General features: G+C 43.8%; 1 protein-coding gene across 1 annotated transcript in view; it reads left to right on the top strand.

Annotated features, from left to right (window-relative positions):
* The window catches only part of SORCS3 (sortilin related VPS10 domain containing receptor 3), a gene marked incomplete at both ends in the record, with an annotated part of 585,940 nt that overhangs the window by 467,984 nt on the left and 103,455 nt on the right, over positions 1-14,501 (top strand). Inside the window, one exon of the mRNA XM_082855021.1 lies at positions 8,221-8,310. Within this exon, the coding sequence (XP_082711147.1) occupies positions 8,221-8,310 (90 nt within the window). The remainder of the gene's footprint in view (positions 1-8,220; positions 8,311-14,501) is intronic.

The following is a 14,501-nucleotide window of genomic DNA, read 5'->3' as shown; positions in this document are numbered from 1 at the left end:
ATTTCTGGACTATAAAAACCATAGACTGAGTGGTTTATAAAAGCAGAAGCTTATTTCTCACAGGTTTGGAGGCTGGCACGTCCAAGATTAAGGAAGATTTGGTATCTGGTAAGGGTCCACTTCCTGGTTCATAGACGGCTATCTTGTTGCCATGTCCTTACATGTTAGAAGAAGAGAGAGCTCTCTGGGGTCTCTTTTATAAGAACACTAGTCTCTCCCCAAATCCCCACCTCCAAATACCATCATATTGGGGATTACGTTTCAACATACGAATTTTGGGGGGGGACACAAACGTTCATTCTACAGCAATTTGTCAGTGAGAATACTTCTAAAATCTTTGGGTTCCTGGGTATACATACAGGTCAGTCATAACGCCCTACTCATTGTATTTGTAAATCAATTTATAGTTAACATGAAAGCATTTTATTATCTTATCTCATTTACTTTTCTGTAAGAGAAGGATAATTATTATTTGTTCCGTTTTCATAGAAAAATAACCTTGGAACTCCAAGAGACTAGTCACCATGCCTAAAATTGCATGTCTGGTACCTGATCGAGCTGAAACTAGAATCACAGATGTTACAGATACTGGGATCTTCTACCTTTCTTCCTTCTTCTCCTTCCCACTCTTTAGTTTTTGTTTTCTGAAACTCTGGGATGTTATAGAAAAGACAGAGCCTGGCTTGGGAAGATTTCAGCCAATTAATTGACCTCATAATGTCTACCTGTATAAAGGAAAAAGGCTATGTGATATCTCAAAGAGAAAAACTTACATAAGTGTAGGAAGGCTATATAAGCTTGACTCCTTGCAATATCTTTTCTAGCCCTTTCTCAGTTCGTCTTTTACAAAACCATATTAAACTCACAGTGCACAAGAAACAGGGACATTTGTGAAAGAGGAAGCAGGGGAGGTGTTTTGATAGGAAGTTTTAACATTTGTCTTTAAGGTTTCCATGGGTAGTGTTTCCTTTTTCTGTGAAGCTCTGGCATCCTGATCTAGAATTCAACATAGACTGTCTCTGTTTTAGCTTTTTATCTGTTATTATATTAACTGGGAGTATTGGAACGCTTCCAAATTTTATACTCCAGGATGACAGTTCAAATCCATATCAGTTCTTTTTTTATTGTTGCACTTATTTTCTTTGCCTTTTTATCCCCCAACAAAACTAGCAGAGGAAAGACAATGAACTTCCATTTTGCAGGGTCAAGTGGGCATCCCAAGAACTTCTTCCCTTCCTTTTAAATTGTAAAAGCTAAAACATGAAGATAAGACTTGCAGCTGCTTAATGGTCAGATCTCTGGCACAAAACACATTGACTTTGTGGTCTCCATAGGTGGTCTTCTCTACAAAGTCATCCTTGCTGAGGGCAACAAGAAGAATTTCAGTGTTCTATCCCTGGTCGATTCTGACCAGGTAGCCCATGTGGCAACCCTGACACTTCCTGAACAGCCTCCAGTTTACATATAAACTGTTGCCATGGTCAGTCACCCTAAGTCCTCTAAGATATTAGACTGATACAGGCATCTGTGCCTCTAGTTCAGCAGGGACAGGTAGTATGCATTGAGTACTTAGGATGTGTCAGGTATAGGGCTAAAACTCTTTACATGCCATGGTAGATTCATTCCTCATGATAACGTGTCATTAGGTAGCCTTAATGTCTCCATTTTCCAGAAGAAAAAATTGGGAAGGCTAAATTACCTGTTCAAGGTCACCAAACCAGCAAATGGCAGAAGCAGGATTCAAACACAAGTCTGGGATCCCAGCCAATGTGCTAGAATGCTTAAAAACCAGAAGAGTCTTCTTTGAAAATATGTAATTGGAAACTTATCAAGCCCAGCTCCTTTATTATATTTGACAAAACAGCCTCAGAGAGTCAGGCCTACTGGTTCTTCTTGTTTGTGTGGTCTAGATCTAGACATGGTCTTGGTCCCATGCTTTTCTAACTCATCACCTTTTCTCTACCTTCCTAGCATTCCCCATAGGCAGTGAAGGCCCCAAGAAGTCTCTTGGCAGGACTGGTGAAAGTGGAAGTTGATTTGTCAGTATTTTTTGGCCAGTAGTGCGCTGGCAACCTCAGTGCATGTCTTCCCTCCAACACCGGCCCTACAAGCACACGTGTGTGCGCGCGCGCGCACACACACACACACACACACACACACACACACACACATCCCTCATACAAAGAGGGAGAGAGCAATATTGGCTTCACATCAACTATCTTATCCCACATCTATTCTTGGTAAAGCTATTTTGGGGCTATGTTAGGGGCCCGATAAAAAATTTTATGGGCAAATCTGTTTCAAAGAGGTTCAGCCTCAGCAGGAGTGCTGTGGTAGGCATTAGATCCACTCTTTCTAGAAACAGGCAGATAAAACTGCATATTGCATTAATATCCCAGAGCCTCTAGGACATAAAACGAGCAAACACCAGTTTGACAAACACTAAATTCATCATCAAACAGTCAAGCAGAGGAGACGGCTTGCTGATAGGTGTCTTATTCTAAATGCTGAACACGGGTTTGATTCAGACACTTAGTGTAGTGTCTTAGCAGAGCGCTTTCAGAAAATGAGCTCAAGATGACGAGACGACAGAACCTGCCGTGTAGAAGCCATCCTGACGCTTAAAGCTGCATCCTAATGAGACCCATGGCTTTTTACTGACTCCTATGGCCCGGTAGTCAGAAGCCTGTTTCTTTGTTCTTAAAGAAGAAATATGATCTTTAAAGGAATTATGTAGGTGGAGAGGAAGAGAAAGGCCTAACAACATCAAGACTTATTTTAAATAATCTGAATAGAATTAATGAGCAAAGAAATTGGAAAAGTTAATTGTGCATCATAACACTCCGCTGTTCCCTCTCATTTTTTAAGGAGGAGGAAACAGTGCAAGGGCTGCGTGAGAAATAACTAACGTATGCCTATAAAGATGGTCATTTCTCTTGGCTTGGACAGATTCTTCACATCGTGCTGGACCCAGCAAGGTCCTCTAGCTGGAAAAGCTTCTAAATGTCACTTCCTATGAGGGCAGCAGCTCTCGTGTGAGCTGAATTTAGCTGTGGCTTCTCCCGTTGCGGAGCACAGGCTCCGGACGCGCAGGCTCAGCGGCCATGGCTCACGGGCCCAGCCGCTCCGCGGCATGTGGGATTTTCCCGGACCGGGGCACGATCCTGTGTCCCCTGCATCGGCAGGCGGACTCTCAACCACTGCGCCACCAGGGAAGCCCTTATTCACCAGTTTCAATAGCAGCACTATTCACTCCTGTGTAACAATAGACCATTGATTTCTCAGGGCTGGGAAATTGACATGAACCCTACCAGAGAAAGATTTGCCTTGTTGGTGGGCATCTTATTGAGGAAATTCAGAACTGAATGACCTGGGATCCATTCCCTTCCATAGAGAGGTTTGAAAACCTCACATAGTCTGAGGGACCAGCATAAACTTTGCAGTCGGATAAACTTGGGTTCAGATTCCAGCTCCACCAGTTACTTGCTGTGTGTCTTTGAGTATGTTGTATGAGTTCCCTATGCCTCCTCTGACCATAAAGCAGAAAGCTGGTACGTACAGAAGAATAGTGCTTGGTATTTAGTAAATGCTCAAAAAAATGATATTATTGATACTTTTACCTTGTAGGGTACTAATAATAGTTTTAACAATAATAACAGTAATAATTATTGTGGATATTGAATGGTATTGTGGATCTAAAGCACTCATCACATGATAGATATTCGAAAATATTAGTTTCTGCTTCTCTTCTCAGATTACCTGTGCCCACTTATGAATTCTAGAGACACTAGAAGTTCTCTTCTATCTATGGAAGAAGCAGGCTCAGTATGACTCAAGCCCCTCTGGTTCCATTTTGGGGGGCAAATTTCTCTCTCTCCTGCAGGGCAAGTCATCATCTAGAAGCAAGGAGAAGTGACAAAAATATAGGAGATGTCAGTTTAGACTTGGTTACGGCAGGCGTGGGAACAAGTCAGCGGAGACAGATGTGTTTAACGGCCAATGTATTTGTCCAAAGGAATCATTTTCACTGGCCAGGAGCCCAATTAAACCTGTAAAATGGAAATCCAGAAAATCAGCTTAACGAGCTAGTCATTAGTAAGGAAGAGGCCCAGCTAATGCTGTGTTTAGCATGACTGATGGTCCCAGAGCAAATAATTGGATGACATCCATCAAATGTAAAATAAAAGGTGTCACTGAAAGGGAAAGTAGTAATAATCTCTGGGATTTACAGTGCCAGCAAATTTGCTTGTAAGGAAGAGAAAAGTTCATCAAAATAGATTAATAGGCACTAAACTTTATTCCTTCCTTGTGTGATCGCCAGAGAACCACACAAATAATAGCGGAGAGGCAGCAAAGGCACTAGGCTGGTATCATTCCAGCACTGGGAGGACTCTGCTCCTAAGGGGGAATATGCTAGAACTTCTATTTGGAGATAAGTCCCTGTGACCAGCAGGGACTGGGCAGGGATGGAGTTCTTCTCTACAGCCACCATGTAGCCACTAAACAATGGAGAAAATCGAACTCAGAGGCTCTCTGTTTAAGCGAATGAACCACAATTCATTGTTCAGTCAGTAAGTATTGACTTCCTGCCCTGTGCCTGCCGCTTTGGAGACGTGCTCATTCCTAGTTACATTTTTAAGCATAGGCTGGAGTTGTACAGTGGCTGGGACAATGAAAGGTTGTATGATGTTGGGCAAATTAGTGACCTCTCTCAGCCTCAATGTCCTGACCTGGGGAGCGTATATATATATACACATATATCTCCTCTACATGTCAGGAATATATATATGTATATATATGTATATATATAAGTGCAAATGAAGTATGGTTTATAAACTGCTTACTGTAGCATCTTCCACGTAATATGTTTTCTCACTGCATGGTGATTACTATTCCTGTTGTTTTTATTACCTCACTTCTCTTCTAAGAAGACATCATTTTTAAGATGCAGTGTCAACGTCATGGCTGATTCTCTGGGAATATGAGGAAACACAAACATATACACACAAGTCAATTACACAGATTTAAAAAAATTTTCTTAAAGATGTTGGAATTAAGGAAATGTTACAATTGTTGACATGAGTAAGATGAATAGAGGATTTGTCTCAGTCACAGGAGGAGGAGAACAGGTTTAGAGCCAATCTTTACTAGGTTGATATTTGTCTTATCTTGGGCAAGTCATCCCATATCTTATAGACTCTGCAGGGTTGTCAATGGGATTAAACTAGATAATTTATGGAAGGGAGGTTCTGGAGCGTGGTAGATGAACCCGATTGATGACGGTTTTATCATTTTTTTTATCATCACGCATCCACTGATTGCCTGCCGTGAGACCAGCATTACTTAGTAATCAAGAAGTTACACCCTTATAATAAGACATGGAGGGACCATTATAGGTATATGTGCACCACAAAAGTAAATGTCGAAAGTGCTATAGAAACGGAAATAACAAAATTCAGGAGATGAGAGGAGGGAGAAGTTATAATGAATCGGTGGCATCCACAACCCTTCCATGAACTCCGGGGCCTTACACTGAGGGTTCTGCAGTACAGAGAGTGGACGGCCAGGACAGAGGCGGAGCTGCAGGAGCCAGCTTGATGTCGCTGGGGAATGCTGTGGCATCAGAGGTACTGGGGAACCTCTGGGCTCCTTGGCCTTCGTGCAGCCCTTTAATATTTTAGATTATCCCATGGTAGTTCTGAAGTGTAATTCCATCTTCATGCTTTATTTAAGCAGAAACTCTCCCAGGTTGTATGTGTGAGCTTCTGTGTGTGTGTGTGTGTGAGAGAGAGAGAGAGAATCTGTGCTTGCACAGGGCCATACAGGCATGGCTGGGCTGAGTTCCAGAGTCAGGTCAGCGGGACCCTATCAAGGGGACCACTCTGTTCTCCTTTGGCCCTTGGTAAGTTAGAAACCCCAGGGGGCCCTGCCTTGCTCTGTGGTGCTGATAAGAAGCCTGGTGGTGCTGTCATCTTGTTCCCTGTGGAGGTGACTGGGTCTTCGGGGGAAATGCTGCTTTTAACTGCTGACCTCTGGCCAGCATTAGTCACGGGATTCTGACCCTGGTCTAATTCACTAAGGGTGAGGGTGGTGAACTTCAGGATGTTCTGTGGAGAGCTGATTGTCAAGCACATGATGGGAGACCAGAGGATATATTTGGGGGTTTAAAAACTTTATCACTGGGTAAAAGGTCTTCTTGGGTGGGGATGATGCAAATGATTTAGAACTATGTCAGAGGTGGTGGTCATACAACATGGAGAAGGTTCTAAATGCCACCCAATTGTACACTTTAAAATGGTTAATTTGATGTTGTATGAATTTCACCTTAATTTTAAAAAGACTTTATTATCACTGTAAACACAAAATTCAGGGAAGTGGCTACATCTCAGAGGGAGGCAGGGGTCAGGACAGGCGAGGAGCACAGCGGCATAGAGGTATATGTCAGTTGGCACTGAAGTTCTTGTTCTGTGCTGCTCCAAGTGTGGTCCCCAGACCAGCAGCATCAGCATCATCTAGAACTTATTAGAAAAGACAATTCTTGGACCTCATCCCAGACTGATTGAATCAGAGGCTCTGTGGGTGGGGCCCAGCAGTCTGAGTTTTAACGAGCTTTCTGGGCGATTCTGATGCATGCTGAAGTTTAAAAACTACTGATCTAGTTCTTGGGTTTGCAGGTACGTTTATATGTGTTGGTTTTATAATTAAAAATAAAACCAAATGAAAGAAGCGAATAAATAGGATCATGCCAGGACTCATGGTGACTGTGCTTAGAACCAAGGGTTATATTTTAATCTGATTCGATGTAGTTGAGATGTATTTAAAAAAGAAAAACAAAAGACTTCTCAGCAACTCATTGGTCTTAATCTGTCAACACCCCACCTGTAAGCCTACACGGAACAATATAGCTTCAGAACAGATGTCTTATAAAAAAAAAAAGTCTTGGAATACAAGATAAGAATGATTCTAATTAGAAAATAGAGATGTAAGGATAGCAGTGACCATCCGGGGGAAACCAGTCTCTCCTCTTGGTTCAAAGCCTAAGACTTTGCACCAAGGTTTTTCCAAGGCTCTGCCTTCACACTGACTCGAACATCTGTTCTACCTGGCAGCTTGTGGGGCCCGCTTTGTGGGCTTGCAATCTGCGCAGGTCAAGAGAGAGCCACGGGAAATGCCATCTCTTAGAGTGAGGAGCGATGGGTGGCTTTCAGTAGAGAAGTTATACGCCCCCTGCTCCCAGCAGCCGCTGTGGGCGGGCACTAGGGTTGGACCAGGGTCAGGGGACTGGCCTATCTTCAGCAGGAGCCTGGGCTTCCAGTGATTGCTTCCTCAGCACAGCAGCCTGGTTGCTACTGTCCTCCTGTTATTTTCTCTGAGCAGCCTATGTTGTCTTCTCCTGTGAACATTAATTTCCCCTGAGTTAGGATAATCGGGCCAAGAGCAGCCACCTGCAGAGCTATGCCATGTTGGCGAGACTTTCCAGCAAGCCCAGGCCAGGGGACCCTATCTTGGAGTGGTTTCCAGGTTCCTCTAAGAATCCATCTGTTGCCAAGTGAGGTTTCAGATGTTGACTCCCCCTGCCATGAGCTAGTAGAACTGAGACTCAGACATAAGATTTCTGACTTTCAAATCCAGAGTCCTTTCTCTGACTTTTGATGCCTTTAATGTACTAACACATGGAAAGAATCAGTAAATATCTGCTCAATGCGTGGATTTGTAAATAGGAAGGAAAATAATTGTGCTCAGAGAGGTAGTGAAATTAATTTCAAAGTAATAAGGCTTTGAGCAATAGTAATTGTTCAGATGCAAAACAAATTTTCTTTGACAATCATGTCATCATTGCAGTGGATGAAAAGCTGTTGAAAAAAAAGAATATATAGATCACGGGTACAGCAGACATAGTAGCGTCTCTGTTTTCAGTTGAAAATATTTATTAAGTGTGTATGTATTCAGAACACCGTGACAGAGTACAGAGCCCCTGCTCTCACAGACATTGCCAGCCACAGGGGAAGACTGTCGGAATTACTCACTTATTGTCTAGGTGCTGTGCTACAGGAGCAACTCAGGGCACTGTGGGGTTGGAGGACCAAAGCCAACAGGGAGTATATTCCCTAAAAGGTTGTTACAAACCTGCTGTGGCTGTTGGTGGAGAGGCTACTGCTCTCCACCGTGTGCCGTGATCCGTAGCTCCATCTGACCTTTTGTGTTTTCCCCACGATACAGGTAACAACTGGTGGAAGAGCCAGCTACTACGTGTCTTACCGAAGAGAAGCCTTCACTCAGATAAAGCTGCCCAAGTACTCGCTGCCCAAGGTACGCACCACCTGCTCCCCCGGGTCCTGCCAGATAAAGGGGTGGGGAGAGGCTGCCTTGCTGGGCTGCAGAAGGTTTGATCCCTGCCTGGGAGACAGCTGGCATTCAGCTGCACTTTAACCACTGTGGGGTCTAGCCTCTGCTGATGTCGCTGAATCTGGGTTCTGTGTTCCCCTCTCAGCAGGGTACACAGGCAAGAGCTTTGATTTCCTATGATTCAAACATCCGATATAATCTTGGGTCATTTCCCAGGACTGGTAGTGAAAGGAACACTAGCTTTGCAATCTCTTCTGAGGGCCCCTCCCTTTCACAAGGGCCTTATTGACAAGTAGAGGGCCAGGCTTAGAATGGTCCAGGCAGAAACCATAGGTAGGTAGGTAGATAGATAGATAGATAGATACATAGATAGATAGATAGATGTGGACAGGTTAGTCTCATGGCTTTCTTGGTTTTCTCTACCCTTCAATGCTAAATATAAATGCACTGCCTGTATTTCCACTCCATTCTGCCACTATGAGTAATTAAAAAGAAATAATTTACTATAAAATTAATATCAAATCATGGCATTTTAACTGCTGTATTGGAAAATCATAAAACTTACTCTGTGGACCTCATCCCCTGTGAACAATGGCTTCTGGGAGGAGACAGATCTTAGAACCTCGGTATGAATGTGGGAGGGCTTTAGTTGCATCACCTATTAAGGCTGCAAAGAAGCAAAGTCTCAGGTTGGACATGTATCAAATGTAATGGTACAAAGACTTGGATCTCTAAGTTGGTGCTAGGAAACGTATCATGAAAGGCGAAATGAGTACAGAGGTAGTAGGGATTATGGGATAAGAAGGTGGATAACCACCTACCCCTGGTTGCTTTTATACTTTCACCTATTCATATAAGCATGCACATACCCATTCATTCATTTGTTCCTTCATTTATTCACCCATTGATCTATTCTTTCTTCCATTTAAGTTTTTACTCTGTGCCAGGCACTGAACTAAGCTCTGTGGTTAGAGTGGTAAATAAGATACAAACGTTCCCTGCCTTAATGGAACTTGTATTCTCGTAGAGAAGAGACACTGAACAAGCAACTGTGGGTGTAGGGAGTATTATAGGTACAGAAGTTCAAGGGCCATTGTGACATGATAGTTGGAGCTCACCAAATATGGGTAGAGAAGACGAGTTTCCTAAAGAAAGTGATGCTTAAGATGATTCAAGACAGATAAGGAGTTAACCCTGCAAGCAAGTGTTCGGGAAGCTGGTAGAAAATACATATACTGGCCCGATTTTGAGAGAGAGTATGGTTCATTTAACAAACTGGAAAACTATATTGAGAGACTGGGTTGCACAGAGAGAGGTGGAGAGGCTGATGAAGTTCACAGGGACCATGGGAAGTAGCCTCAGGGGCCATGGGCATTAATTTCTCATTTTCTCTAATGTCCCTGTGATTGGCTTTCTAGGCCCATTGTATAGGACTCCGCTTGCAGGATGTACCCATCAGATATTCTAAACCCAAGCAGGAAAGAGGTATCCCTGCTTGCAGAAGATGAGGAAGTTCGTGACCATGTTCTTTCTAAAGGAGAATGACCCTTAGCAGCAACCTGGTGATTTCCATGTATTGGCCCAGGAAAAGAGTTTCAGGAACTTTCCAAACCACATTTCTCCATGTAGGGCTTATTTTGCCTCTTGTCTGTATGCCTGTTTTATGTATTTTTAAACTTCTCAGAAAAGCAAACAGTTTGCTTCCCCTGGGCAATGTGGCAGCAGGTGGGGATACATGAAGCCTGGCGTCAGTCACAACCCTAGAGCCCTCCATCACTGATTAGCAAGCCCATGACAGTTTACTGTGGTAGAGTACCGTCCGTGCAGCCCCTTCGACAGAACTTCATCCGGAGCAGCTTCTCATTAACATGAGGGCTGGCGTGAAGATAGCTGGATGGTTATCGATCCCCTTTATTTGTCGGCCTTGGCCGGATTTTCATAGCCTGGGCCGAGGAGGTAAGGACGGAGTGGGTGGAGGGAGATGGGTGATTTCCATCGTTTAGAAACGGAAATGGCTTTTTTTTTTTTTTTTTTTTTTTTTTTTTTGCGGTACGCGGGCCTCTCACTGTTGTGGCCTCTCCCGTTGCGGAGCACAGGCTCCGGACGCACAGGCTCAGAGGCCATGGCTCACGGGCCCAGCCGCTCCGCGGCATGTGGGTTCTTCCCGGACCGGGGCACGAACCCGTGTCCCCTGCATCGGCAGGCGGACTCTCAACCACTGCGCCACCAGGGAAGCCCCAGAAATGGCTTTTAAGCAAGTTGTTGCTGTTCCACGTTGTGCTGCAGTTGCTGCTGGGCATCTTGCTTAGAAACAGAAACATGGCAGATCTGCCCATCATCATGGCCCTCCCACCTCTACTCCCAGCTGACTGTGCAGAATACACTCTCCTGGGGCACTCCATGGCTTCAGAGTGTTTTGCAGGGAAGGAGATGAAGGCCATTAATAAAGAGTAACATTATTAAGAGCAGCAGCCTTGTGCTGAGTCCTCAGTAACCCAGCCCCTGGGCATTGGGCTGGCGCTGAGTTTCAGGCCGATGGCCGTGTAAAGCGCGCACCTGCGGAGGGCTTGGAGAGAGATGACAGGAGCCATGGCAGCCTCGGGGAGAAGGAGATGGAGCTCAAGAGCAGAAACCCAGGGCTTTCATTCCAGCTCTGTGCTCACCTATGAGCCCAGGTCTTCTCATCTGTAGAATGGGCATCATAATACCATTCCATCTGGCAAAGTTGTAAGGATGCAGCAAATGGCTCATTGTTGGTAAAGTGTAAAGTGCTGGGCAAGTCTAAGCAGTGATTGTGTTCCAGGGGAAATACTACTGACGCTCTTAGCCTGTTGGGCGAGTTCCTCGTGGGGTGGGGTCGTGTCCCAGGCCGCTCTTGCTCTGCCTCACTGGACCCCTCTGAGTCTCAAAGACCTCCTCTTGCCTCTTAGATTCTGGACTTGTTCTTAACTCGCTACTCTGCCATTTCTGCAAGAGAAAAAATTGTTTCGTGTTGGTTTGTTTGTTTCTGTACGGAGCTCAGTTTGGCGGTAAGAACGTTGAGCTTGACTTGAGCCCCAAGCTCCTGGAAACAGCAACATTTAAGAAATCCCCCCACCCTTTTGTGTTCCTGGATATGGCTTACTGCAAAGAACTCCCCTTCTCTTAAATGTGCCCTGTATTTACCTCTGGCAAGACCAGATTCCTGTTCTTTGTCTCATAAATGACTTACTGAACTGTTTGTCCCCACTGACCAATCTGGACAAAGTGCCTGCTAATTTGACTGGACCAGACTTAAGTCTGGCTTTTCTCCTTAAGAGAATCGCTTGACCTGTTTAACTTGACCTGTTTAAACAATTTCCTGTTTAACTACTCCTTACCCCACTCCCCGCAGTTCATTCTAGCCTTGCTTTACTTCTCCCAATACGAGTAATTCTTTTCTGCCTTCACTCTGAGGTGCTTGCAAATACTTTGATCAGTGTTCCCCCTATTCCAATAGTCTTTACCAATCAACTCTCTCCTTACCTGAGTCTGGGTTTGTTTTTGACAGTAGAATACAGTTAATCCCACTTTGAATAATGAAAGAGAACAGGGGGAAATATGTTTTAGATAATTTATTATAATGATAATGACAGTAATGTTAACCTTTCCTTAATTTCCTTAGGAAAATTGTCCTTAATTTTTACATTTCCCCGAATACTGATTTATCCTTCCTTGCTGTGTCATGGCCTCTCTTCTTAAAGAGTTATCTGTAGTTTTAACCTGTTTTCTCATTTTCTATTCACTCTTGAACCTACTGCTAGTTGCCCTCTGCTCTCCCACATCCATCTCTCCACTGTCCCGTTAAAAATCTGCTAGCTGGGGGCTTCCCTGGTGGCGCAGTGGTTGAGCGTCCGCCTGCCGATGCAGGGGACGTGGGTTCGTGCCCCGGTCCGGGAAGATCCCACATGCCGTGGAGCGGCTGGGCCCGTGAGCCATGGCCGCTGAGCCTGTGCATCCGGAGCCTGTGCTCCGCAACGGGAGAGACCACAACAGTGAGAGGCCCACGTACCACAACAACAACAACAACAACAACAACAAAATCTGCTAGCTGTTGTAACCAGTGGCTACCTGCATGCCAAATCCATTAGGCGTCTCTACATCTTTATCTTTTGGTTTTTTTTAAACTCTCTGAAGTATCTGACGCTGTTGGGGAAAAAAAATCCACCCATGATGCTCTTCGGTTTGGCAGTGGTTTACTCCTGGTTTCCTTTTCTGGATCCCCTTCCCTTGCCACCCCTGAAGTGGTGATGTTCCTAAATTCCCGTTGCATTCTTCATGGTTCCTGAGTGACCTCATCCCTTCTCTTCACACTGATGACTCCTATATCCACAGCCCCAGCAGATATCTCTCCATTAAACTCTGAACTATATCGTTAACTGCCTATTCGAGGTACATTCCCTTAAAGAACCCGTTTAACAACTGAGCTCAGAGTCTCTACCTTTTGGCCCTTATATCTCGTCCTTTTATTTACTTACTCCATTTATTTACTCAGTAAACTATCGTTGGATGTCTACCATGTGCTAGATACTCTGGTAAGCACTAAAAATAAAGTGACAAATAAGAGAGACATAGTGTCTGCCATCTGAGAACTCATTATAGTCTAATGAGAGAGGCAGAGATCACACAAATAATTATAGAAGTGATTGTTAATTTTGATTGTAATGAATACTCTAAATAAAAAGCAGAAAATTTTGTTATTCAGGTATCTGAGGTATTCAAGATGTGTCCTTCTCCCTTCTGTAGATTCTGCCTCCTTAACATCTCACAAGTTCATTTCGTAGAGTTCTCGTAGAGAATCTACTTCTTCAGTTCAGGCCCTTGTGTATTACTGCCTAGATGGTTGCGATGACCTTTTAAGCCTTCTCCCTTCCTTCTAGCATTGCCCCATTTAAATCCACATTGGATATTATCATGTAATGAACTTGATCATCTTCAACAAAGTCTATGCATTAATGAACCAACTCTAATCCTCCCTTTCTCCTGCTTCAAATCTTGTGTCAGCTTTGTACTTCCTTTCAGAGTAGAACTTCGGTGTGCCCTACAGAACCCCTTATGATGTGGCCACTGTCTATCCTCACCTCCCTCAGAGGAATATTGCCTTCAGGTTATTCCAAGTTCCATACATTCCCTTGAATACTCCACCTGTCTCTCACCTGTAAGCCTTTGTTCACCGTTTTCAGTACGTCTATTGTAGTCCTTAGTCAAGTTCACGAAAGGCCACCTGAGTCTGTGATGTCTCCACCACCAGATGGGCATATTCTTGAGGTCAGGTTCCACGTTTTGTTCCTGTCTGTATTTATATATGGTGTTTGGCACATAGCAAATGCTTAATAACATAGGTGTTTCTGTAATGAATGAAGTTACATTAGGCCCGAATTATAAGAAAATGTTTTAATAACATGGAAGTATTTTTACTACTGTTTACCTAGGAAGTCATAGGTTTAGATTTTCAAAAAGCAACCATGATTCTCCCTAGTGACTGTATTGGGAGGATGTAGGGGCAGTGTTGTTTATAATTGTTTTAATAAGGAAGTGACACATGCTTTGGAGTTAAATTAGGGTATCAAGATGAAAGAAATAAGCTTTATTGTCATTCAGATTCCTATAGGATCATTTTTAACTAATGATGCTTTGCTTTGTTCTGGAAGACTTAATATTCTCATTATTGGTTGACCCCTATTCAACTCTAAGACCTATTAGGAGACAGGGCACATAGTTCAGAGTTTTTCAAAAAGTGATTCCCTAGATTGCATGCACTAGAATCATCTGGAGGGTTTGCTCAGATGGCAGAATCTAAGACTCCACAACCAGACATAATGAATCAGAATCTCAGGCATTGGGACCCATGAGTCTGCATGCTATTGGGATCGCCAGGTCATTTTGATACACACCGAATTATACCCCCACTGGTAAGGAGTTTAACCTCTTTATTCAGATAGCCTTAGGTTCAAATCTTAGTAATATAATTTATTAGCTAAGTGACTTTGATAAATTAAGGATTTCTCAAGTGGACATCCCATAATTCTATATACTAGAGAGTAGTCTCTCATCCTGGAGCCTGGAATACCTGCTCACCAGGTAACATAGTCCCAGTGCAGGTCTAAACTAAGATGCACTCACAGCAAATCTGGCTG

The sequence above is a fragment of the Leucopleurus acutus genome (assembly GCF_964270905.1).
Source record: "Leucopleurus acutus genome assembly, chromosome: 14".
In the NCBI taxonomy this organism is placed as follows: domain Eukaryota; kingdom Metazoa; phylum Chordata; class Mammalia; order Artiodactyla; family Delphinidae; genus Leucopleurus; species Leucopleurus acutus.
This window is presented reverse-complemented; position numbering and strand designations above follow the sequence as displayed.